The 25,729-nt window shown below is 39.0% G+C and overlaps 2 protein-coding genes across 5 annotated transcripts; one reads left to right on the plus strand and one right to left on the minus strand.

The window, feature by feature from the left end:
* The first annotated feature begins 12,974 nt into the window (after nt 1–12,974).
* Nucleotides 12,975–16,359, plus strand: LOC126622022 (uncharacterized). Its single transcript, XM_050290668.1, has 2 exons — nt 12,975–13,419; nt 14,339–16,359. The coding sequence occupies exon 2, from the start codon at nt 14,362–14,364 to the stop codon at nt 15,964–15,966; it is 1,605 nt and encodes a 534-aa protein (XP_050146625.1). The 5' UTR covers nt 12,975–13,419; nt 14,339–14,361; the 3' UTR covers nt 15,967–16,359.
* A 1,604-nt stretch (nt 16,360–17,963) lies between these two features.
* Nucleotides 17,964–23,330, minus strand: LOC126622020 (probable receptor-like protein kinase At1g49730). Of its 4 annotated transcripts, none has more exons than XM_050290667.1 (9): nt 23,111–23,330; nt 21,338–21,892; nt 20,324–20,608; nt 19,955–20,216; nt 19,825–19,877; nt 19,391–19,458; nt 19,217–19,306; nt 18,880–18,964; nt 17,964–18,797 (listed from the first exon to the last, which is right to left on the minus strand). In XM_050290667.1, exons 1-9 carry the CDS (start codon nt 23,187–23,189, stop codon nt 18,253–18,255), a joined length of 2,022 nt encoding a protein of 673 aa, XP_050146624.1. In that variant the 5' UTR covers nt 23,190–23,330; the 3' UTR covers nt 17,964–18,252. The 4 variants fall into 4 exon arrangements, with proteins under 4 accessions (XP_050146624.1, XP_050146622.1, XP_050146623.1 ...); XM_050290665.1 differs by having other exon boundaries at nt 21,338–21,907; XM_050290666.1 differs by having other exon boundaries at nt 20,324–20,614; nt 23,111–23,329.
* Between the last annotated feature and the right edge of the window lie 2,399 nt (nt 23,331–25,729).

The following is a 25,729-nucleotide window of genomic DNA, read 5'->3' on the forward strand; positions in this document are numbered from 1 at the left end:
TGTTTCAAGCATAAACTCACACAAAAAACACATAAACAACAAACAGCAACGAAACACACTAAACATGGCAGAAACGAAATAACAACAAAGAGAAGGGTTTGAGGAACACAAATCTGGAATTGGAGTGCTTCCTTGGTCTTCCTTTGTTGAATGCATGGGTTGCCTCCCAAGAAGCGCTTGCTTTAACGTCGTGCAACCGGACGAAGAACACATTCACTCCCCATTGGAGCCCACGACATGCAGAGGAATGTCATCCACGACATGCTCCACAAAGTTGTCATAGTATGGCTTCAATCGGTGCCCATTCACCTTGAATTCTTGTCCAGTTTTCATGCTTTGGATTTGGACTGCACCATGAACAAAAACATTATTAATAACAAATGGTCCAATCCACTTAGAACGTACGATATGCCCATAGTGCGTCATCTAAGCGTAAGCTCCAATCCTTCCGTGTTGGCCCAACGGTCTTCTCTAGGATTTGCTTGATCTCTCAGTTAGACACCTCGACTTGGCCATTTGTTTGAGGATGGTAAGGTGTAGAAACCTTATGGTTGACATTGTATTTCCTCAATAACGCCTCAATGGTCCGGTTGCAAAAATGAGACCCTCCATCACTTATGATTACACGTGGCAAGCCAAACCGTGCAAATATGTTAGTTCTAATAAAATCTGCCACCACTTTAGAATCATTAGTCCGGGTGGCTTTTGCTTCCACCCACTTCGACACATAATCCACCTCAAGCAAAAAATACATGAAACCAGATGAGGAAGGGAAGGGACCCATAAAATCAATACCCCATACATAAAAAATTTCAACATTAAGGATAGAAACTTGCGGCATTTGATCCCTAGCACCTATGCTATCCATTCTTTGGCATTTATCACATGTTAAGCAAAAAGTTCTAGCATCCTTAAAAATACTAGGCCAATAGAATCCACATTGTAACACCTTAAGTGCTGTTCTTTGTGTGCCAAAGTGCCCACCATATGCATATGTATGACAAAAGCTTAAAATTGAATGAAATTCAGAATCATGCACACATCGACGTACAATTTGATCAGGGCAAAATTTCCATAAATAGGGATCATCCCATACATAAAACTGTGCATCATGCCTTAACTTATCACGTTGGTGCCTAGTGAAAGTGCTAGGAATTCGTTTTGACACCAAAAAATTTACCAAATCGGCATACCAAGGCTCACTTACCTTTATGGACAACAATTGTTCATCGGGGAATGTCTTAGCAATGGGTAAGGATTCCTCATTATGCACCATTCGGCTTAGGTGGTCAGCCACCACGTTTTCACTTCCCTTCTTGTCCTGAATCTCAATGTCGAACTCTTGAAGTAGCAACATCCAACGAATTAGCCGTGGCTTGGCGTCCTTTTTAGTGAGCAAGTACTTCAAAGCTGCATGATCAGTGAAAACAATTACTTTAGTACCAATTAGATATGATCTAAATTTATCTAAAGCAAAAACAACGGCAAGAAGTTATTTTTCCGTAGTGGAATAGTTCAATTGATCATCATTCAACGTCCGTGAGGCATAGTAGATGACATGCGGCCTCTTGTCTTTCCTTTGTCCTAAAACAGCCCCTAACGCGTAATCGGACGCATCACACATAAGCTCGAAAGGTAGGCTCCAATCAGGTGGGACAATGATTGGTGCCGTGGTCAACAACTCTTTGAGTTGGTTGAATGATGCCGTGCATTCCTCATTAAAATCAAACGCCGCATCTTTTTGTAGGAGTCGGGAAAGAGGTTGGGCAACCTTTAAGAAGTCTTTGATGAACCTACGATAGAAACCTGCATGGCCAAGAAAAGAACGAACCTCTCTAACCGAAGTAGGAGAGGGTAAGTGACGTACAAGATCTATCTTTGACTTATCAACCTCAATGCCGTTTTCAGAGATGATATGACCTAAAACTATGCCTTGTTTAACCATGAAATGACATTTTCCCAATTAAGCACAAGGTTAGTTTCAACGCATTGTTTTAATATAAATATGAGATTATGCAAACAACCATCAAATGAATCACCAAAAATGCTGAAATCATCCATAAAAACTTCAATAATTTTCTCAACATAATCAGAAAATATGCTCATCATGCATCTTTGAAATGTGGCAGGTGCATTACATAAACCAAAAGGCCTACGATGATAAGCAAATGTACCAAAAGGGCATGTGAATGTGGTTTTTTCTTGGTCCTCGGGTACTATGACAATTTGATTATAACCAGAATAACCATCAAGAAAACAATAGAAAGCATAACCTGCTAACCTCTCAAGCATTTGATCGATGAATGGCAAGGGGAAGTGATCCTTCCTTGTGGTGGCGTTTAGCTTCCTATAATTGATACACACCCTCTAACCGGTTTGAATGCGAGTAGGCACAAGTTCATTTTCGGCATTTGCTACCACTGTCACTCCAGATTTCTTTGGAATGCATTGAACTGGCGAAACCCACCTATTATCCGAGATTGGATAGATTACTCCATAATCTAAAAGCTTGATGATTTCCTTCTTCACAACTTCCATCATAGGAGGGTTGAGTTGGCGTTGAGCCTCTCGAGATGTTTTAGACCCCTCCTCCAAAAGTATGCAATGCATGCATGTAGTAGGGCTAATTCCTTTTATGTCGGCCAATGTCCATCCAATTGTCGTTTTGTACTTCTTTAGCACCCTCACCAACTTACCCTCTTCTTGCTTCGTAAGTGAGCATGAGATAATGACGAGCAACGTCTCATCTTCTCCCAAGAAAACGTACTTCAAATGACTAGGCAATGGCTTAAGTTCAAGTGTAGGTGGCTGCACAACTGAAGAAAGCATCTTATTAGCCGAAACTGAACTTAAAATTGGGTCCAACAACTTACCAGATTGTGGTGGCAATGATTCAAGGGCAGCCACCATCTCAATGACACCATCACTAGAGGGCACGACAAGGGAGATTTCATGCATGCCGTAGGTGTGCATGGTTGCTGCTTCCATGTTTTGCATGTCCATTCCTCGTGCAATGACCAATTCAAGTGCATTGTCCTTCAATTTGTCAAAATGGTCCTGTGCCAAAGAGTCAATTACATCAATAGAAAAACATGAATGATTCTCACTAAGATACTTCATAGAATCAGAAAGATTGAAATTAATAACTTCCCTATCAAATTCCATCGTCAATGTTCCATTAAACACATCAATCTTTGTCCGGGCCGTTTTCATGAATGGCCTTCCAAGGAGGATGGGCAATGACGGGGCATGGTCCGACTCATCCATCTCAAGCACGTAGAAATCCGCCGGGAAGATTAAATGATTAACCTACACTAAATCATCTTCCAAAACTCCCTTTGGATAGGCATTAGATCTATCGGCCAATTGTATAATCACACTATCATTTTTCAACTCTCTTAAGTTCATAGATGCATAAATTGAATATGGCATGACATTATAGATGCACCTAAATCTAACATGGCAGATTCAAAACGAGTATTACCAATGACATAAGGAATTGTAAAACTACCCGGATCTTTGCATTTAGGGGGCAGTTTACGTTGCAAGATGGCTGAGACGTTTTCACCTACTTTTACAACCTCCTTGGTCGAAATCCTCTTCCTAGTGGTGCAAAGTTCTTTCAAAAACTTGGCATACCTCGGGACTTGCTTAATTGCATCCAAAAGGGGGATATTGACTTGAACTTTTCTAAATGTCTCCAAAATGTCCTTTTCAGCCTCCTCTTTCTTTGATTACATAAACCTACGAGGAAAAGGTACATTTCGAGGAACAACGTTAGAATTAATCACAATTGGAACTTCCTTACCTAATTTGGACGGATTTGATGGATTATGGGATGTAGGAGGTTGCGGCATGGGTGCTTCCTTCCTTGCCGTGGCTTTGGCTTGATCCTCCTCTTCGAATTTCAACTTCTTGTCCTATTTTTGGGCTGATTTAGATAGTTGTGGATCAGTTCCAACTTCTTTTCCACTCCTTAGAATGATTGCCTTGGCAGATTCAAATCCTCATTTTGGATTCACAACGGTTGGACTAGGAAGTTTTCCTTGTTCTCGGAATTGCCCCATGAACTCCGCAATCTGCCCTACTTGTTTCTCCAACTCGTCCACCCTTTTGTCCCTAGTTTGCATACCCTGCGCCATAGAAGTTAGTAATTGAAAAATCTGATCATTATCAATAGACGAACCTGATTTGTTTTGGGCAAGTTATGCTTGAGGTTGTGTGGGTGCAAACGGTTTTTGATAGAAACCCGGGGGTTGTTGCCTAAATGCACTTTGTTGTTGGCCTTGTTGGGGTTCTCTCCATTTGAAATTTGGATAATCTCTCCATCCCGGATTGTATGTATTAGAAAAGGGATCATTCCTTAGTTGATATTGATTCCCAAAACCCACGGCATTGAGTGTCTCCCACCCTCCGTTCTCAATCAATTGTGGGCATTTGTCCGTGAGATGTCCTTGCATGGAGCATACGCCACAAGCAGCCACATTTTGTACTTTTGGTCCTTCCACAACCTGAGAAAGAAGAGTAGTAAGGTTAGCCATTTGATTTTGAAGTTCGGAAATAGCACTTACCTCATTCACTTGGTGTTGCCGTGGGGTGCTTCTTTGTCCAACACCTTCGTATTGTTGAGCATTCAACGCTTGATTAGCAATCAAAATCTTTGCAGCTGTGGGGGTCTTATCCACCAAGGCTCCTCCCGCTGAGGCATCTAGCATTTGACGTTCAATTGGTAGAAGCCCCTCATAGAAGTATTGTAGAAGAAGCTCCTCTTTCATTTGATAGTGTGGACAAGAAGCAACAAGAAATTTAAAACGTTCATAATAAGTAGGAAAATACTCACCCTCATCTTACTGAATTCCACTTATCCTTTTCCGTAGAAGAATGACTCGAGAAGTTGGGAAAAACTTCTCCAAGAAGGCCCGTTCATGCTCTCCCAAGATGTGACAGTTCCGGGAGTTAATTCATACAACTAATCTTTCGCCTTTTCCAAGAGAGAAAAGGGAAAGGCCTTCATCTTCAATATGCTCCCGTCGACGTTGATAGGAGTCATGCTTGAACACACCACCTCGAACTCTTTCAAGTGCTTGTTTGGATCCTCCATGGACAACCTATGGTACTTCGGAATATGGTGCAGCAAGCTCGACTTTAACTTGAACTCTTCGGTCTTACCTTGAGCAGCCGTGGGGTATTGGATGCATAGGGGTGCGGCATTGTCTAATCCCGAAGTGGAAAGCTCCTTAATTGTTCGGTTGTTCGCTGCCATGTCTTGCACTACTTCACCCACCCTTGCCGTGGGTTCTTCCTCCTCAAACTCAGATTTAGCCTCTGAATGGGGCTTGATTCACTAGGTTCTGGATTCTTCCTCTTTAGTCTCAACTCTCGCTCGAAATCGTCGTCAAAGTCCATGATATGTTCACGAACTGGATGAGAACTCCGAGTCATAAACTAGTACCTAAAAACAAGAAAACAAAACAAGGTCAGAATCTGGAATTAATTAAAACAAAACAAAACAAACTAACAGATCCAAAGGATTAACAACTTTGCTAATCCCTGGCAACGGCACCAAAAAATTTGATGCAAAATATATAAGCACACAAATTAAACCCTCTTTTTATCAATTGTAGCAAAGTATGTAAGTAGGGATCATTCTAAGCCGGGGATTATGAGGGATTGCTAAAACACTTAAAACTGACTCAAAAACATAAAACAAAGTTTAAAACACTAAACTATACTCAAAGAATGCAAAACTAAACTCTAAAACACTAAAACAACTCAAAAGACTCAAAACAGCACAAAAACACTCAAATCTGCCTAAAAACACAAACTGGGCAGATTTGAACTCTAACACTCCTTTGGACGAATTTTTGGCTTTTCTTGACTCAAAACACTTAAAAACACACTATAAAACATATTCTAACTAGTTAGACACTTTAAAGAGAAAGGGGATTTGGTTTTGAATGAAAATTAAGTAAAATAAAACAAGAAAAACTTAAAATAGATTTTAACGAAATTTGGTGAATTAGATGGATGATTGGCTAGCTAGGAGGTTCTTCTCCACACATGTCATACTTGCATACAAAACGATTTCCGATTGCTTTTCAATAAACTATGAATCCTCAACGCCCCAGATTAACCGTGAATTGCACTAATTAACCCTCAGATTTTCCTAAAATTATTGAATTGGATGATTGCATATAACAACCCAAAGCATTCCCCACAAGTTCCCTACATGAATTGCATAATAGAAATACAAGCAAGAATCATTAAGTTCTATGAAAATCATAAACGTTGACGAGGCACTTGTTACTATGAATTGCACGAAACTTATGCCAAGAATTTACTTAACGCGATTATGATTAGCAACCTTTACTACTTGCGAATATAAGTTCATAACAATTAGGTGAAACTCCCTTATATCCTAGCATCAGATTTATGCATGAAAATTAAGCGTGCACTCTCAACCAACACACACAAATCAGTTTTAATTCAAATAGATAAGCAAATTGAATTCACAATTTATGAAACGCAACTGAAAGTAATCAAATTATATAGCAAGCATGAACATGGTTTCGAATCCCCCCTAGCCAAGGGGGTTTAGTTCCTTATACGCACAAAGCAAAGATAAATAAGTTTAGACATTGAAATCCAAAGAAAGAGAACACCTAGACACTCCAATTTGGACAGCAGGTGCATCCACGATTTCCTCATTCCTCTTTGCTGCGGCACAAAGCTTGGGGACAAGTTTTGGGGTTATGAATGGTGTAAAATGGATAGGAGATGGTATGGTAGTGTTTAGGATGGATGGATGGTGCGGCAAGGGGTGGTTTTGGTTAGGAATTATGGAGAATTGGTGGTGATTGCTGCGGCAGAGAAGGGTGATGAATTTCTGGCGTGAATTGATGCATATGAGAGGTGGTGGTTCGGCCAAGGCATAAATAACAATATATATAGGCACATAAAACCTTAGGGAAATCAGATATGGACTTGTAAAATCCAAATGCACAAGGAAAAAGGCTTAAACAATCAGAATCCCCAAGGGAAAAGGCTTACAAAGTGCGGCTGATTAGATAGGGTTTCTAGAAAGCCTTGCAAGGCAAGGAAAATGGGTGCGGCAGATTAGATAGGGTTTCTAGAAAGCCTTGCAAGGCAAGGAAAAGGGGTTTCCTTGCTGAAATTGGTGCGGCAGGTATGGGGGAAAAAGATAGGACTTCTAGAAGCCCAAAACCAAGGGGAAATAGGATATAACTCACGGCAAGGATAGGGAAGTGTTCTAAAACCTTTCTTTGTGTCCAAAAATGCTTAGGAAACCTTCAATGTTGCTGAAACTTAAGGCCATCTAGGTTTAGGAAAGGTCGACCCAAAATAAGAAACTTTAGGCTTAACTTTCCTACTTCAAGTAGGAAACCTTGTTTGAGTAGAAATCCTCATTCTTCTCGGAGTCTATCTTTGACTAGGACTCTTCCGTTGATTAGGAATCCTTCTTCAATTATGACTCCTTCGTTGATTAGGAATACTTCTTTAATTAGGACTCCTTCAACCTCATCCATTCCTTTCGTTCCAAGCATGTGATATCCATTCCAAGCTCAATTTTGCTCCAAAAGGCCCCAAAATGCACTACTTTGCATACTTTGCCCTTAAAACCTGAAAACACATGAAACTAGCTTAAAAGACTAATTTAACTAAGAAAACACAACGTAAATGCACAAGAACAAGCTCACTAAGTCGCATAAATATGCTCCTATCACGGTTGAAGATCCGTTAGCTTTCTGGAAGGCCTTGAGAAACAAATACAATTACCAAACAACGGTGATTCTTCCAAGAGCTCGCTATGACTGGACTCACCTAAGGATCCAGAATTTCAAGTCAATGGCTGAGTACAATTCGGCTTTATTCAGAATTACCTCTCAGATGAAGCTTTGTGGGGATACTATTACTGAGGAGATGTTATTGGAAAAGACTTTCAGCACATTTCATGCCTCTAACATGCTCCTGCAACAACAGTATAGAGCGCGAGGCTTCACTGAATACAACCAGCTGATATCTGTGCTCCTGGTAGCTGAACAGAACAATGAGCTCCTGATGAAAAACCATAATTCCCGACCTACTGGATCAGCATCGTTCCCAGAAGTGAATGTTGTTTCCCTTGAAAGGAATACCATATCCTCCGGTGGCAATAATTACAAACGAGAACGTGGCCACAAGCGAGGCCGGTGGAATGGGAAAGGCAAGAACCATGGTGTCCAGTTTCACAACCAGGTTCCAAGGCATAATTTAGGCCCGAGCTTTAAAAATGCAAATCGTCAGAAAGGAAAAGCTTATACGAACACTCCTAGAAATGATGAAGGAGTTTGCCATAGGTGTGGTGGCAACGAACATTGGGCGCGTACTTGTCGCACCCCAAAACATCTAGTGGAGCTGTATCAAGCCTCTTTCAAGGAGAAGGGTGTCAAGATCAATTTCTTCGACCAGGCTCAACCAATGGAAACACCTGATCCAGTGATCAATTTATCAGGACAGTTAAACACAATCCACCTGGATACTACAGACTTTATTAATGAAATAGGGAATGAAGTTTATGGGTCCGATTGAATTATTTATGTTTAATGTACTCTTGTTATTTGTACTTGTGGTTTAATGCTCGCATTTTCAATTCAATAAAAGTTGTATTCCAATATGAATAAACTGCTTTTTCTTTACTCAGAGATCATGGATAAAAATTATGGTTATTCTCAAAACAAGATCAATGGCGGAGACTTTTGTCTTGTAGACAGTGCAACCACGCATTCAATACTTCGAGATCGAAAGTATTTCTCGAATTTGGTACTTGCAAAAGTAAAGGTAACAACAATATCAGGGCAATCAGATGTAATTGAAGGCTCAAGAAAAGCCCAAATTATGTTACCAAATGGAACAATATTATCCATACAGAATGCATTATACGCTACTCGATCCATTCGAAATTTGTTGAGTTTTAAAGCCATACGTCTAAATGGATACCACATTGAAATGAAAAGTGTAGAACATGTGGAATATTTATGCATTACCTCCAATGATACCCAGAAGCGTATATTGGAGAAGTTGCATGGTTTATCGAGTGGATTGTATTATACATACATAAAGACAGTTGAGGCACATACTGTCATGAACCAGAAGTTCATTGATTCAAAGGTTTACATGCTTTGGCATGACTATCTAGGTCATCCAGGATCTACCATGATGCGTAGAATCATTACCAACTCTAATGGACATCCATTATTGAGTAGACATATTGATGTCTCAATGATAACCCTTGTAAGGCTTGTTCCCAAGGGAAGTTGGTAATTAGACCATCACAACTAAAGGTTGATAATTAATCCCCATTATTTTTGCAAAGAATTCAAGGTGATATTTGTGGACCTATTCAACCACCTTGTGAACCATTTCGATATTTTATGGTTTTGGTTGATGCATTTACCCGATGGTCACATGTTTGCCTATTGTCTACTTGAAATGTAGCTTTTGCGAGACTTCAAGCTCAGATAATTAAGTTGCGAGCACAGTTCCTAGATCATCTCATTAAGTCCATTCGACTTGATAACGCTGGTGAATTTACGTCTCAAACCTTTGATGATTACTACATGGCATTAGGCATTAATGTTGAACATCATGTTCCTCATGTCCATACTCAAAATGGTTTAGCAGAGGCATTTATCAAGGGCTTCAATTAATAACCCGCACTTTACTCATGAAAACGAAATTGCCAGTCTCTGTATGGGGACATGCCATATTACATGCTGCATCATTGGTTAGATTGAGACCCATAGCCAACCACCAATATTTATCAATACAACTCGTGTTTGGACATCAGCCAAACATTTCACATTTACGAGTTTTTGGTTGTGTTGTTTATATGCCTATTGCACCACCACAACAAACTAAAATGGGACCTCAGCGCAGACTGGGAATTTATGTGGGTTTTGATTCACCATCTATCATTAGATATTCGGAACCTTTGACTGGTGATATGTTTATAGCTCGTTTTGCTGATTGTCCTTTTGATGAGACAATTTTCCCGTCATTAGGGGGAGAAAAGACCATTCCAGAAGAATGGCAAGAACTGACATGGGTTGTTCCCACCTTATCTCATTTTGATCCACAAAGCACTCAATGTGAAAATGAAGTGCAAAGGATCGTTCATCTTCAAGGTATCGCTAATCAAATGCCAGATGCATTTAATGATGCTTCGAAAGTGACATAGTCACATATACCAGCTACAAACGCACCTACAAGAATTGATGTCCCTGTTGGACAAAATAAAGTGGCAGCGAATGATTCATCCAGTGCATGCCTGAAGCGTGGTAGACCCCCAGGTTCAAAAGATTCAACCCCTTAAAAGAGAAAGATGAGGGCACAGTTGAACCCAAATGAAATCATTCAAGAAAAGAAAATGAATGATAAATCCACAATTCATGATTCTGTACTTCCACAAAAAGAAAATGTCATTGATGAGACACCTATCCCTGAAGAGACAGAAGTACATGAAAGCAAAGAAATATCCATAAATTATGCATGTACTAATGAATTGTGGGATCGAAATGAAATAATCATCGACGACATATTTGCATTTACAATAGCCACTGAAATTATATTAAGTGATGATATTGAGCCCCGCTCTGTTGATGAATGCAGACAGAGACCAGATTGGCCTAAGTGGAAAAATGCAATCCAGGCAGAATTAAATTCTTTGGAAAGACGAAGTGTTTTTGGACCAGTAGTCCAAACCCTGCTTGGTGTGAACCCCGTAGGTTACAAATGGGTATTTATAAGGAAACGCAACGAGAAAAACGAGATTGCAAGATATAAAGCACGACTCGTTGCACAAGGTTTTTCACAAAGACCTGGAGTTGATTATAAAGAGACATACTCTCCTGTAATTGACGCAATTACGTTCCGTTACTTAATAAGTTTGGTGATTTCAAAAAAACTTGACATGCGACTTATGGATGTCATCACCACGTATCTATATGGAGAATTAGATACTGACATATATATGAAAGTCCCAGAATGACTTAAGTTGCCTTAAGCAACTAACAAACCACAAGGTATGTTCTCAATCAAATTAAGGTGATCATTATATGGGCTGAAACAATCTGGGCGAATGTGGTATAATCGTCTCAGTGAGTATTTGATTAAAGAAGGATATGCCAACAATGTCATCTGCCCTTGTGTGTTCATTAAGAAATCAAATATTGAATTTGCTATAGTAGCAGTATATGTCGATGATATGAACCTAATTGGAACCCCTGAAGAGTTCAACAAAACTGTTGACTATCTGAAAAGTGAATTTGAAATGAAATACCTTGGAAAAACCAAATATTGTCTCGGCCTGCAGATTGAGCATTGTGTTAATGGAATTTTGGTCCATCAATCAACCTACATTGAAAAAATACTAAAGCGATTTGGCATGGACAAGGCTTATCCACTTAGCACCCCAATGGTCGTTCGTTCTTTAGACATTAAGAAAGATCCATTTCGTCCAAAAGACGATGATGAACTGGTCCTTGGTCCAGAAGTACCATATTTGAGCGCAATAGGTGCTTTATTGTATTTAGCACAATGTACTAGACCAAATATAGCTTTTTCAGTTAACTTGTTAGCCAGGTACAGCTCTGCTCCAAAAATTCGTCATTGGAAGGGAGTCAAAGATGTTCTACGATACCTTCATGGGACAACAGATATGGGTCTCTTTTACTCAGACAAGCCCACAAATGAACAGATCCTTGTTAGATACGCAGATGCTGGTTTTCTCTCCGATCTGCATAAAACCCGCTCACAAAATGGATATGTGTTCACTTATGGAGATACTGCAATTTCATGGCGATCAACGAAGCAAACACTAGTTGTTACATCTTCCAATCACTCGGAAATAATTGCTTTACATGAAGCAAGTCGTGAATGTTCTTGGTTAAGATCAATGATCCATCACATCCGGAATTCATGTGGTCTACCTTCAAAGATAGACACTCCAACTGTCATCCATGAAGATAATGCAGCCTGTGTCGCCTAGATGAAGGAAGGATTCATCAAAGGTGATAAGACTAAACATATATCTCCAAGATTTTTCAGTGCACATGAGCTTCAGAAGGGTGAAGTTATTGAAGTCAGATAAATCCATTCCAATGAAAATTTAGCATACTTGTTCACCAAATCTCTACCAAAGTGCACATTTCAGAAGTTAGTGCAAGGAATCGGATTACGTCGGCTTACAAATTTGAAGAATGCGGAATCAGGGGAGATACAATTCAGGGGGAGCATCCATGATACATGCATGTTGTACTCTTTTTCCTTCGATTAAGATTTTTCCCACTGGGTTTTTCCTATCAAGGTTTTAACGAGGCAACATAAGCATGCTCAACACCATCCGGGTAAAGTTGTACTCTTTTTCCTTCGCTATGGTTTTTTCCCACTCGGTTTTTCCAAGCAAGGTTTTAATAAGGCAACTGATGTTGATATGTGGGCATCCAAGGGGAGTGTTGTAAACAGTGGGTATGTTTGCCCATATATGTATAGTAAAGTATCACATGTGAATAGTAAATTTTGTAAGTTTTTGTTGAGGTGGCTCTATAAATATAGCACTTCGGTTGTTCAATGTGAGGAGAACATCAAGAAGAGAAAATGAAGAAATATAATACTCTCAGTATCTTTCATTTTCTAATATCTGCAATTCTTTTTGTCAGTGTGATATTTTGCCCTACTTCTTCCTCACTCTTAGCAAATGTTATTTCTATACTTTTATCTATTTATAACATTTTTCTAGTTTTGGGCTATTAATTTGTAAATCGTATCTTTGTAGCTAGTAATAAATTTTCATTGAATTTGAAAAAATAAATAAAAAATCATTGAAAAACAAAAGCGCACGCATTTTTCAGATGTTGTAAAGAATATTGCAAGTGCTAATTAGGAAGGTGCTGTATGTCGGTATCAAAATACGCGTGAAATTTTATCAGAAAAATGAAAAAGCTCTGACCCTCCTCAACTCTCTCTCATATTGCATTGTCTCTAGACTTTCAGCAGTAAACCCCGCAAAAAATCACAATTCTCTCTCTCTCTCTCTCTCTCTGGGCATCGACTTCAAAGCCCAAATCTACAGTTTTTATTTGCTCGAAATTCAGAAAGTAGGTACGAGTTTTAGTCAGTCCTCCTAATCGAATTCATATAAATTCTCATCGGTTTCCTTACAAATTCTCAGTTTCTCACATAAATCCCCAATTACCCATTAACCAGCATCCTTCCTTCTTCCCACTTTTGCTCTCTATCTATCCAATTTTCTGCTTTTTCGGCTCCAATTTGTGTGGGTTCTGATTCAATTTCAGATTTCTTTTTGGTATTTAGGATCTAAGTTTTTTGGCCTTTGACGAGCAGCGGCAGGCAAAGTATGAGGTACCCTTTTCTTCTTTCTGTATTTCTTATGTTTAATTTCTAATTTTGATTCCATGCATGGTGTTAAATTTCGGTGATGATTTGATCGGATTGGGAGATTTTACGTTGATTTCTGGCACTAAAAGTTTACGAATTGCAACTGTTACTATCGCGCTTGGCTGAAAATAAGATTTTAGACGTCAATCGAGTACCATGATTACTTTTGGTCTTTGTTAAAAGAAGCGCAAACGAAAGTTTAGAGAGTTAGAGATAGAAACTAAGGAAGGGTAAGCAAAGCCGAGCGATTCATTGTTCGTTTTCATAAGATCGATAGACATGGCTCAGTTGTAATTGATGGCTAGGTTTCATTTAACCATCTTCTATTAATATTTTTTTCTTACCAACTTAAACGAAGATTTTAGTTTTAAGTCCGGTATTACCTAACTGTTAATCATTATATTCGACTAACAAGGAAGATTCATTAAACAAGAAACAACAGCAATATAAGAATAATGAGAAATGAACAATTTGATGTACATTCAGTCAAACTCTATTAAGTAGTTCAGTGGGGATAATGTACACTTCATTCGCTTTAATTGGTACGCTTTTGGTTTAATTTGCATTTTTACAAGAGAAAGACTAATGCTGCTTGTTTTGGGTTCCACTTTGGTAAACCAGTGTGGTTTATTTTGGAAGAGGCCTTCACCCTGTGATTATTCGCCTTTGAAATTATGCTTATTAAGACACTGGGGGCCGTAGTTGTCTGTATCTAATTCTGTCTAACTCCACTCGCAACTTTTCAGTAACTAGTAGAAAAGTTATGCTCAAGTATTAAAATTCTACACACTTTGGGATGCAGGTTTTGCTTTTGTTTAATCTTGTTGTTAATAATTCTTTTGAGGACCATTCTTATTCTGTTTTCTTCTATTTGCATAAGCAGGATTCTATGAGTTTTGAACTGCGATGGCTTTCCCATATACATCAACATCAATAGTGCCTTCAGAACTGTCAGAGCAAAGAGGAGCAAATATATCAGATTCAAACACAAACATGTTTCAAGCTCCAACAAACCAGCCCAGCCGAGGCTCCTTTGATGGTCCTGTGGCTATCTTTTGGGATATTGAGAACTGCCCTGTCCCTAGTGATGTCCGTCCAGAAGATGTAGCTGGTAATATCAGAATGGCTTTACAGGTGCATCCCATAATTAAAGGAGCAGTTATGACGTTTTCTGCTTATGGGGACTTTAATGGCTTCCCTAGACGACTCCGCGAGGGATGCCAGAGAACTGGTGTTAGACTAATTGATGTTCCAAATGGAAGAAAGGATGCTGCTGACAAAGCTATCCTGGTTGATATGTTCCTGTTTGCCCTTGACAATCCTCCACCTTCTTCCATCATGCTCATCTCCGGGGATGTTGATTTTGCTCCAGCACTTCATATACTTGGGCAACGTGGATATATTGTTATCCTGGTAATCCCATCTGGAGTTGGTGTTTCATCTGCTCTCAGCAATGCTGGTAAGTTCGTGTGGGACTGGCCTAGTGTGGCTCGTGGAGACGGCTTTGTGCCTTCTACTAAAGTTTTAATGCATCCTCGTGGGGGTCACACTGATATTTCTGGGTATCTTATGGGTTGCCATATCAATGATAATGTGGATATCCAAAATGAAGAAGAAGCTATCTTGTATAAGGGAATATCACAAAGCTATTACAACTCGAGAGATTTTTCAATAGTCTCACAATCACTATCTGAATTCAACAGTAGTTCCGTAATGGTGCCTTGCTGTCCTGCTGCTTCAAGGTCACACAGTCTCCCGTCTGGTCTCAATGAAGTTTCTGCTGGGCCTACAACATCTGGTGATCAAAATGAATCTACTTGGTGGGTCCAGCCAGGGGACCTAAATGGTCTGAAGGGACAGCTTGTAAGACTGCTTGAGCTATCGGGAGGTTGCATGCCTCTTATGAAAGTTCCAACCGAGTATCAGAAAGTTTTTGGAAGGCCTCTTTATGTATCAGAGTATGGTGCATTCAAGCTCGTAAATCTGTTCAGGAAGTTGGGTGACACAATGGCTGTAGAGGGAAAAGGGAACAAGAGATTTGTCTACCTCCGGAACTGTAAAACGGGCACTAGTGCACCACCTTTGGTTTTGTTAAAGAGGGATAACAAGAAAGGGAAGGGGACTCAAGAAGAGTGCATGGATATTACTACAGGCAATGGCTCATCAGATGAGTTCTCAGAGGAGGAAAGAGTTGTTGTAGAAGAATACGATGAGACGAGCCAAGGAAAGACCAATGTGAGAACAGTAGGTGAATGTGGAATTGATGATCCTAGTCTGGAGAATTTCAAATATGAGCTGCAAGAGATTCTTGTAAGCTACTCTTGTCGGATTTTCTTGGGTTGCTTTGAGGAGGTCTACCAGCAGAGGTATAAAAAGACACTGGACTATCGGAAGTTTGGAGTTAATCAGCTAGAGCAACTGTTTGAGAAGGTGACAGATGTGGTGGTGTTGCTTGAAGAACCAGTTGGCAAGAGGAAGTTCCTGGCTGCAAGTGGTGGCTATAAAAATTAAGGTGGTTTGGTTGCTGTTTCTAGTAATTTTCCGATGCTTTTTAGGTACGCACACCACAGCCCAGCGTCTCTCCCTCTCCTTTTTGAATATTTATGTTTTTTTAGTTACAAATTTCATAAAGGGGAAAAACCAAATGACTGATGAGGCTGGGAAGCACCTTTTATTTTTTGTGTGTTAAACGTGTCCTGCATGGATGGGAAGCTAATATCGAAATTTCCATGCACGATTCATGCCCAGTCATTTGCAACTGATGATAAACTGGTAATGTGAGATGTTGATGTAAATTTACTTGTATTTTGCTTTTGTGCTTGATTGTACTGAAACTGAAATTAGCTTGACTTACATAATGTGGAAGTATTCTCAACTCATCAATAAATGTTTTATGTTAAAGAATGCCGCTTATTTTTTTCGTTCCTTGGTTGATAAGTAATCATATTATGAGAATGGTACTGATTCCTTGTAAGTTAACATGTTGGTTCGAACTACTTATGGGTCCAAATCGGTTTAGTCTGGTTTCTCGGTTCACCAGCTTTGATGCACACCCCTAGTTTCGTCGTCTACCAAACCCTTGCATACCTCTTTCCATATGGCATGGCCAAGACTATAATTAAGGTTGGTTTACTTGACTAAATATAGTTGGCTTATTAGAAGAACGGGTGAACTTAGTGATTTCTACCGTAGAGAAATTCCAGTACCTTCAATTGTTGTCGCTGGGAGAATCATTTCCAGCAAACATGCGACTTTCAAAACTTGTGCATCTTCCCAAGCTTAGTTTTGCCGGGAAGTCAAGTTAGAGAATCTACCTGATCCACTGCACTCCCAGCCAAACCTCGTCAAGCTAAGTGTCCATCATTTCAGTCTCAATCGACAAACTCAGTATGTTGCCAAACTTGAAGCTTTTGTTGGGATCCGAATCGTACGCAGACAAGAAACCTGTTTGCCTCTCCTCATTAGGGTTTCCTGAACTGGTCCTATAATTCAAATGTATAAAGTTGGAGGAATTGATTGTTGTATGGAGGGGAATCAGAGAATGACTTTCCTGGGTTGCTTATTTTGCCGGAGTTATCGATTTTGCGGAGGATATTTCCGCGTTGTTTCTGGTTTGCTGTTCCTCTACTTTTGGTTTACATTTTTATTTGCCTGGATTGAAGATTTGAAATGTGATTGTGCTTTGTTGCTTGTATTGTTGTTTGTTTAAACTTGGCCCTCTTTTCCTGATAAAAAGTTGTTCTAGTGCTTTTTCCCTAATGGTAATGAGACTCCTCTTGATACTACTAGATTGATGAAGTTTTATTGTTCCGCACATGAAAGTTTAAAATTAATATCGAACTTCATTCTAGAGATTCGAGTCTAAGACTTCACATTTACAAGTAAAAATTGACAGAGTTGAGCTACTGCGACATGATGTGCTGCATAATCGATCAGTCTTCGCATCGCCGGAAAGTTTGAACGCGAATGAACATATGAACATACTATATCTGATTACTCTATTCGCTTTGCCATCACCAATTAACTTGAATCAATGTCGAACCATATATACACAGACGTGCCTTTTATGGAAGCGATTCTCATTTTTTTTCAAAAATGGAGATTAGTTGTGGGACTTACTCCATATCAAACTTCAACAATCCGAACCGTTCATTTTGCATGTCTCGAATCATAAATCATCCTTACAAAAATTTAATTCAATCCAAAATTGTTTGCGTATTTAATTATTACAATGAAATTTCTATGTTTCTTAGAGAACAAAATGTTAGTCAATTTCTTTGAACTCAATTAGATGCCTTAAATATTTTCGATTTGTTTAATATTTTGCAAGGATAATCTATGAGGTACAACTTAATAAGTAAACTGTTCGGATCGTTAAAATTCGATATGGTGTGAGCCTAACGACTAATCCCCATTTTTATAAATAAAAAATAAATAAATAAATAAATGGGATCCCTTCCCTTAAAGGTTTCGATATACACAAGAAAAAAAAAAAAAAAAAAAAAAGGTTTCATGTACGTAGGAAAATGGTCCATACCAAATTAATGTTGTTCCAAAATTGTCCAAGTCTTTAACAACAGTACAAGCAAAAGGATATATATTCATATGCTTCCCCAAAACTTCTAACAAGCAAAAGACATAAGCTTGCAACAATACTGCCCTCACAATTTGCTTTGGCCTTTTGGTCCATACTGGTAAACACCTTGAAGCCGTTTGATGAGTTTTTCAAAACGTTGAGCTGAAGAAATACTGAACGTACCTCAATCCGTGGAACACAGTCTCGAATCAATGAAGTCTTCAAACGGAGAGAATATTCGGAGGGGATTGTGGCGAGCCATTTTCAAGCATGAAGCTTCTACTACAATAAGACCTGGATGTACTCGAAGAAGAAGCGAGATACCTCCCATCCCCGCTATGAAAAATCATGTCAGTCCTATGCATCTTCCCCTTACTAGTCCTTCCTCTTCCTTCCGCCTCTTCGTACTCTTCATCTTCCACGGCTGCTAGGAACCCACTATGCATTGGGTCTGAACTCTCGTACAAAAGCCTAAGCACCTGTTTGATTGAAGGCCTATCACGGCCTTCTTTCTGGGTGCACCATCTCATGATAGACACAATCGTTTGGAGCTGATCCAAATCAAATGAATCTCGTATACTGGGATCCACCAGATCAGGTAAGCTTAATTCAGATTCCATGTACTTTTGTGACCATTCTACCAAATTCCTGTTGTCTTGTATTGCTCGCCTTGCAGTTACTAGCTCCAACAGTAACACACCATAGCTGTATACATCACTTTTCTCCGTCAGCTCTTGGGTAACCACGTACTCCGGATCCATATAACCTGAAGCCATCCATTCAACATAGGTTTTTAGCAAAAAGAAACTGTACCTTCATATGTCAGTCTATCTATATGATTCTCTAACCTGGAGTTCCCCGGATATCCGTATTTACTGGTTCAAAGCAAATAGAACCATCTTTTGAAGCCTGAGCAAGGCCAAAATCTGCAACCTGGAAAGAAAAGTAGAGAGATTTGTTTCAAGAGTTTAAAAGAGTTATTGGCATGCATTCCCTGCCACGGAAGGAATATCATAAAACTTATAAAAGTAATCTTCCTCCTTGAATGCATTCGATTTAAAGAGGAATAAAAAGTTTAGTCACATATGAGAGGGGTTAACGTCTTTCTTCGTTAAGTTGTTTTGAGAACGAAGAGATTCCGATTGAGTATTAAAAGCTACATCTGCATCCAGCCATATATTCTACCTTGGCAACAAAATTATCATCCAGTAAGATATTGCTGGACTTAATATCTCTATGGCAAAGAGGAGGATCACAATAGAAATGGAGATACTCCTGCACGGAAGAACAAATTAGAAGCAAATCAATTTCATGAACAACACAAGCCAGTAAAAAGATGACTATAAGCCTGCTGTTTACCAGAGCGTTAGCTACGTCAATGGCAATATGGATTCTAGTCCGCCAACTTAGAGGAGTCCTATTTGGAGCTGCATAAAGATTAGAATTAACATGATCAGAATACGTGGCCTTAAAAGAATATGGCTTTCGAAACAAAATAAGAGAATGACTTTATGCTGTCCTCCACGGCTCTTGAAATCCTGAATATACAAAAGGTAAAAATCACCACACTAAAGTGGGATTCCACCAAAATTCATAAACTTGTGTTGTTAGATAGAGTCATAACTCTGCCCGAGCGCAAGTGTGTGACAGTGCAACAGAGAGGGAGAGAGACAAAAGGATGAAAGAATTGATTTCAAACGTTATGAAAAACACCATAAAGTCATCCCCTTCCATAATCCAGTTTTAGAACACTATTCTCAGCAGAAGGGAATTCAAGAGATGGAGTAACATACAGTGAAGATGGTCCTTCAAGCTACCATTTTCCATGTATTCATACATGAGAAACCTGCCATGGAACACGTAACGCATTTGGGCAGGTATATAAGGGCCACAAACATACAGAAACATACATATATTAACTACCTCTCACGCTTCTCGCTGCAAAAGCCCCTCAGAGCAACAAGATGACGATGATGCAATCTGGCTAGAAGCACTATCTCTCGGCAGAACTCATGTTCTCCCTGCTCTGACACTTTGCTCATTCGCTTAACTGCTATTGCTAAACCATCACTAAAGTGAGCTTTGTACACAGTTCCAAATCCCCCTTGTCCAATAATTGTGTTGAAGTTTTCAGTCGCCTTCTTTATCTCCTTGTAGCTGAATTTCCGAAACATAGATGGAGGACCTGCACTTAAATACCATCTCAGATGGGACCCCCAACAAAATGTTTCATTCATGAATACAAGTCATCAAGAAAACAAATTACGAGAAAAATAAGAGAGATAATTATACCTTCCTGAAATTTCCTCATAGGACGAGGCGAGTGAAAGGATTTTGATGATTTTTGATCCATACTCTCAGAATCCAGTAACTCTCTGTTTTTCTTACGAATGAGAACCATCAAGACTAAAAGCATCATTACAGCGACAGCTGTTACTGCAATGCCAATACCTGGAACCAATGTAAGGTGGTAGGAATGATGTGTTTCATTTTGGGGTGGACCCAACAAGTGTTGGCCTGGGCTAGCAGCCACAAAAGGACTTGGAGAAGCCTTCGGGGTGGAGGATGGCGATGGCTCTGAAACTAGAAACACAATTTCAACATAGAGAAAAAAAATTTACCTGTTTGGATCAAGAAAATATATGGACCAAGAACCCCATTTATAAAGATTACACAAACATGAATAGTTGAACCCAGATCTTCTGCTTTTAAAATTACTTATTCGTAAGAAAAATAGTATATTGTACATTATACAGGTCTATGTGATTGATAAAAACAATAAACGATCACTTCTCACAATATGTTTCAGGAAAAATGACATAATGTTAACTATCCTCATACCAAGCTTGCCCTCAAGGCATTTCAAAATTCATTAAAGCTGTTCCCAACAACCAACCTTTCCAACAACAAAAAAGGTAAATAAAACATCAATGACAGTGGCAATATTTGAAGTACTCATATGATTTGAAGAGGCCTTCTATTACCTCACCAAACCTGGATCCAAAAACTAGTTCACTATTCTAGTTTACCAAATATACAATATACCCTTGTTTGTTCGTACTAATAGCATAAAATTATTTATTTAACACACGAAGCATGACATTGATCGCAACAAAAAATAAAAAATAAAAATAAAAATTAGAACTTGGTATTTGAAAAAAAAGAATAGTTTTTAAGAAAACACTAAAGACTAAACAAAACGGTAACACAGAGTTTTATAATACAGTTGAAATCTAGCACATGGTATTTGTCACATTCTGTTTCAGTATAAACCAAAATCTCCTCCACAGCCAGAATTGTCCGTACCTGGTAGGATGTTGTTGAGCCCCTGGATTTGAAAGAAACAGCTTGCCATGTCAATAGCTGAAGCATCATCAAGTTGGCTTGCCAATGCAGCAAAAGTTGCATCACGGCAGGTACTCAAAGTTATATTATCTTCTGTTCCTAATAGACGATGAAGATATACGATGCCAGAATTTAAACACTTCTTGCATTTAGTTTCCTCTGAAAGTGGTACTTTGCAATTTGCCATGACATCAAAGAACTTTGGAGACTGCAGCATTTGTGTGACAGTTGTTCGACCCTTACACTCATAATTTACTGGAATTTTTGTCCCAAACCCACAGAAAGCTGTTGCATTTCTGGGAACTCCATACAGTACTAAGGTTTGTGATATGGAATGGAGGCATATGTCAGATAAATTTGAAGGAACGCCCAAGTTGCTTGTCACATTTGCATACTGAGCAATAGAAACTGCAATGAAAGCATTTATATAGCGGCAACACTTTCCTCTGTCTTCTTTATTAGAGCACAAAGAGGCTGCCTGAGTAACGTTTGATCCACTCAAATTTAAGGGGCATTCTGCAAAAGTATATACTATGGTCTTATTTCATTTAAAATTCATCACAACAAGGGACATCAGACTGTTTGACCAGAACTGATAAGTACTGATAATCTCTACACTGGATTGAAACTGTCTGTAATGGGCAAACATATAATAGCCTTGGAAAGGATATGTACGATTATAACAGAAACTCCAAGAATTAACAAACATTGCATCTGTTGGTGATGTCCAATGTATTAACAGAGTATTTTAGACCCTCCATGCAGGGTCCAGGACTTCTCAGTGTTGGATCTCAAAACGTATGTTGTTTTATGTATCTTAACCCTGTTATTATTCTTAAGACAACAAGTAGCTCCCAATTAAGATAAGAACTAAGCACATTAGTCACTGTCCGAAATGATTATCACTCAGCAGTACTCTCTCCCTGAATGAAGATGCATTTTCTTGGAGTAACCTAAAAAGTTCAATGAACTGCTAGTGTGATAAAGAACATAGGCCAAGACAGATTTCAAATCTATTATATTTGACTTCTACAAGTATCACATTTACCCGATGCTCTATTGTGCACACCATATTGGCAAAGGATGCAGCACCACTGCAAGCACATGTGACTCTTCACAACGTCAACAATTGTTTTCTATATAGCTTTTATGAAGGACAAGAGTATAAGATAAATGCAAGGCCTGCTCCAATCTATTCAAATTATACCAACAAATTTATTACATTACACCCAAAAAAGGCTATAATTTGCAACGAGAAGACAAAAAATTTACACTGAAAATGTTGGATTTCACCAGAACACACAGATTGTTAAAACTACAAAAACCCAGTAGCCAAATTGAGCTCAAAATTTTAAAACACATGCCAATAACATGTATTGATAACATATAGTAACCCCATTAAAAATCACAGCTTCTTTAAGAAGGGAAATAAAAGGTAAAAACTGAACTCGCGGGTGTCTTAAAATTAAAAATTCAACAAAAAAAAGTTAAAAACTTGAATTTTCAAAAGGACCCATCTCCAGAATTAATACATAATAACCTACAATAGGGTCGCTGAAAGTGAAAGTGCCCAAAACATGAATTACAATTACAACAAAAAAACATGAAGAAAATAATATTTAAATAAACAAACATAAATGCAGGCTCTTCGGTCACACAATACAGAACAAAACTAAGCAAAACCAGAGGTTCATAAAAAAAAAATTAAAAAAAAAACCCAGAAATTGTACTGACCTGCCATTATTTGAGGGAGAAGCTGCATTCCCAGAAATGCAAGAAAACCCAGAAGAAATCCAGGTCCGTACGCAGCCATGGTCGAAGCCAAGAGGGAAACTTCCTCTCACTCACCCACCAGAGAGAGAGGGAACTCAAAAGTGGGGTAGAAGAAGAAATAAGTGGGGTTTGTGTAGAGAACCAGCACCTATGTGCGCTGCTAAGTTCTTAACGCATTTGTCTTGAGAATGTGTGTTCGACATGTGAGAGAGAGGGTTTTGACTGTGGAGTTGACTAGAGCGGACCCACCACTCTCCCAAGAGATCAAGATTACTTATTTCAGGTAAATTTTTAGAGATTTCAGTGTGGATTAGACCATCTCCAATTGGTCAAATTAGGTCTGACAATTTCTGACACGACCAGATAATCTGACATAACACAATATGAAATTAACAGGTGTTTGAATTGACACGATAACGAATCGGGTCGTTATCGGGTAACCTGATAAACACTTGTTAAGATAACGGGTTGGTTCGGGTATACAGGTGGGTAACACGATACACGATAAGAAAAATATTAATTTTATAATTTTATAACCCTAAAAAATTACTATAATAATTATATATATTAATTTAACAATTTTATACCCCTAAAAACTATAATAATTATTGTTTGTACCCTACTTGACCAATCCCGAAACTACTAAGCATCGGTCAACATTATACCGACAAGGACTCACAAGAGTCTCTCTCCAACCAGGAGGCCAATCACAACGTGACACATGTCAACATCAGAGGCCAATCATAACGCGACACGTGTCGACATCAGAGGCTAATCACAGCACGACACGTGTCAATGTCAAAATAAAACTAGAAACTCTCCTCTATAAATAGAGATCATTCACTAGTACTCACAAAAAGAGAGCTTGAACCTATGTACTTGTGTAAACCCTTCACAATTAATGAGAACTCCTCTACTCCGTAGACGTAGCCAATCTAGGTGAACCACGTACATCTTGTGTTTCCTTCCATATCTCTATCCATTTACATACTTATCTACACTAGTGACTGAAGCAATATAGCGAAGGTCACAAACTTAACACTTTCTATTGTACCAAAGTCCTCACTGATTTTGTACATCAACAATTATATATATATATATATATATATATATATATATATATATTAAATTAAATATTAAAAATTGATGACAATTGGATCGGCTTAAATATACATATCATTCAATTTCTTAAGTATTATATGTACAAAATAAATAAATTTAAATCTACTTAATAAGCTAAACAATTTTTGGTTTTGTTTATACCATATTTAGAGCCTCGTATTTAGATCTCGTACAAATACTCGGAGGACTTAAATATAATTATGTGATAAAGGAATGGGCAAATATGTAATAAGTGAGGAGTCCTTATTCTATATAAGGATCCCTCACCCTCACAATTAGTAGTGGAGGCCAATCTCTGAGGCCATTTCTGGAGCCTTCTCACCCCTCTCACATCTCCTCTCATTACAAAGGTTCTCTCTCTCACCTTTCAGATAAATACATAATCAGTGTAGACGTAGCCTAAACCTTGGGGTGAACCACGATACATCTTGTGTCATTTACATTATTTGCATATTCACGGTCGGATTTACGTTGTTCCAAGACTTCCGGTTTTGTGTATCAACATTTGGCGCCGTCTGTGAGATAGATACGAAAAATTATGTTGGTTCGCTTTCATTTTTTCACCTCCATCGTGAATCTGCAAAATCTGCACAACCTAGGAACCCAAAACCTCCATTCTTGGGTTTTTCCAGAAAACCTTCGTGGATCCCAAAACTCTATCTGCCTCTCTCTTGCTTCTGATCTCTTTCACCTCTTCAAAAAAAAAAAAAAAAAAAAAAAACTCTCTTTTTCCCTCTCTCTTGAGAAGTTGACAGTTTGTCTGTCGAGGAATTGGAGAGTGAAAACCCAGAGAATAAGCAGCTTAAAAGCAGTGCCATGATGGTCCCTAACCCAAAACCAAACAAAGGTTTTTCTTCAAAAGTAGTGGACTTGATCGAGAAGTTGATTGTGAAGTGGATGTACGACTCTTCTCAGCCTTCACCACTACCTCGTCGGCAATTTTGCTCCTGTGGCTGATGAAACTCCTCCCACCACCAACCTCTCTGTCATCGGCCATCTTCCTGAGTGCTTAAATGGAGAGTTTGTCAGGGTGGGGCCCAACCCAAAGTTTGCACCAATTGCTGGATATCAACAGCTTGATGGAGATGGAGATAGCCAATCAATCAGCTTCTTCTCTTCGGAGTCTGACAACGGAGATAAAGGTCGGGTTAACTCAGGGTGAGGTGGTCTACTCACCCAAGACTCTTCAAGTTTGGTGAGCTCATGCTCAACTGGCTTGATTTTCTTCTTCCAGATCTTCCTCCGAATTTCGAAAAAAAAAACCATGGCTCTCGCCGTCTTCGTCCTCCTTCACCGTTCTCCACGTCATCAACCGCATCCGCCAACGGCGACGGCAACGGCTTGCGGTCTGTGTACGATGCATTCCAAGAGTTCAATTTTCCGATAGGTCTGCTCCCGAAGGGTCAGCTCCTACAGCTTCTCGCTGGAAAGCTTATACCAGAGACGACGAGGGGAACT

The sequence above is a fragment of the Malus sylvestris genome, chromosome 5, assembly GCF_916048215.2.
Source record: "Malus sylvestris chromosome 5, drMalSylv7.2, whole genome shotgun sequence".
In the NCBI taxonomy this organism is placed as follows: domain Eukaryota; kingdom Viridiplantae; phylum Streptophyta; class Magnoliopsida; order Rosales; family Rosaceae; genus Malus; species Malus sylvestris.

Bases quoted from the DNA above. Each gene is read 5' to 3' on its own strand.
- LOC126622022 (XM_050290668.1), top strand. From the start codon at position 14,362: ATGGCTTTCCCATATACATCAACATCAATAGTGCCTTCAGAACTGTCA.
- LOC126622020 (XM_050290664.1), bottom strand. From the start codon at position 23,189: ATGGCTGCGTACGGACCTGGATTTCTTCTGGGTTTTCTTGCATTTCTG. The intron at 20,615-21,337 runs GTACGGACAATT...TTGTGTTTCTAG, and splicing joins GCTCAACAACATCCTACCAG to TTTCAGAGCCATCGCCATCC. The intron at 19,307-19,390 runs GTAAACAGCAGG...TCTTCCGTGCAG, and splicing joins TTGACGTAGCTAACGCTCTG to GAGTATCTCCATTTCTATTG.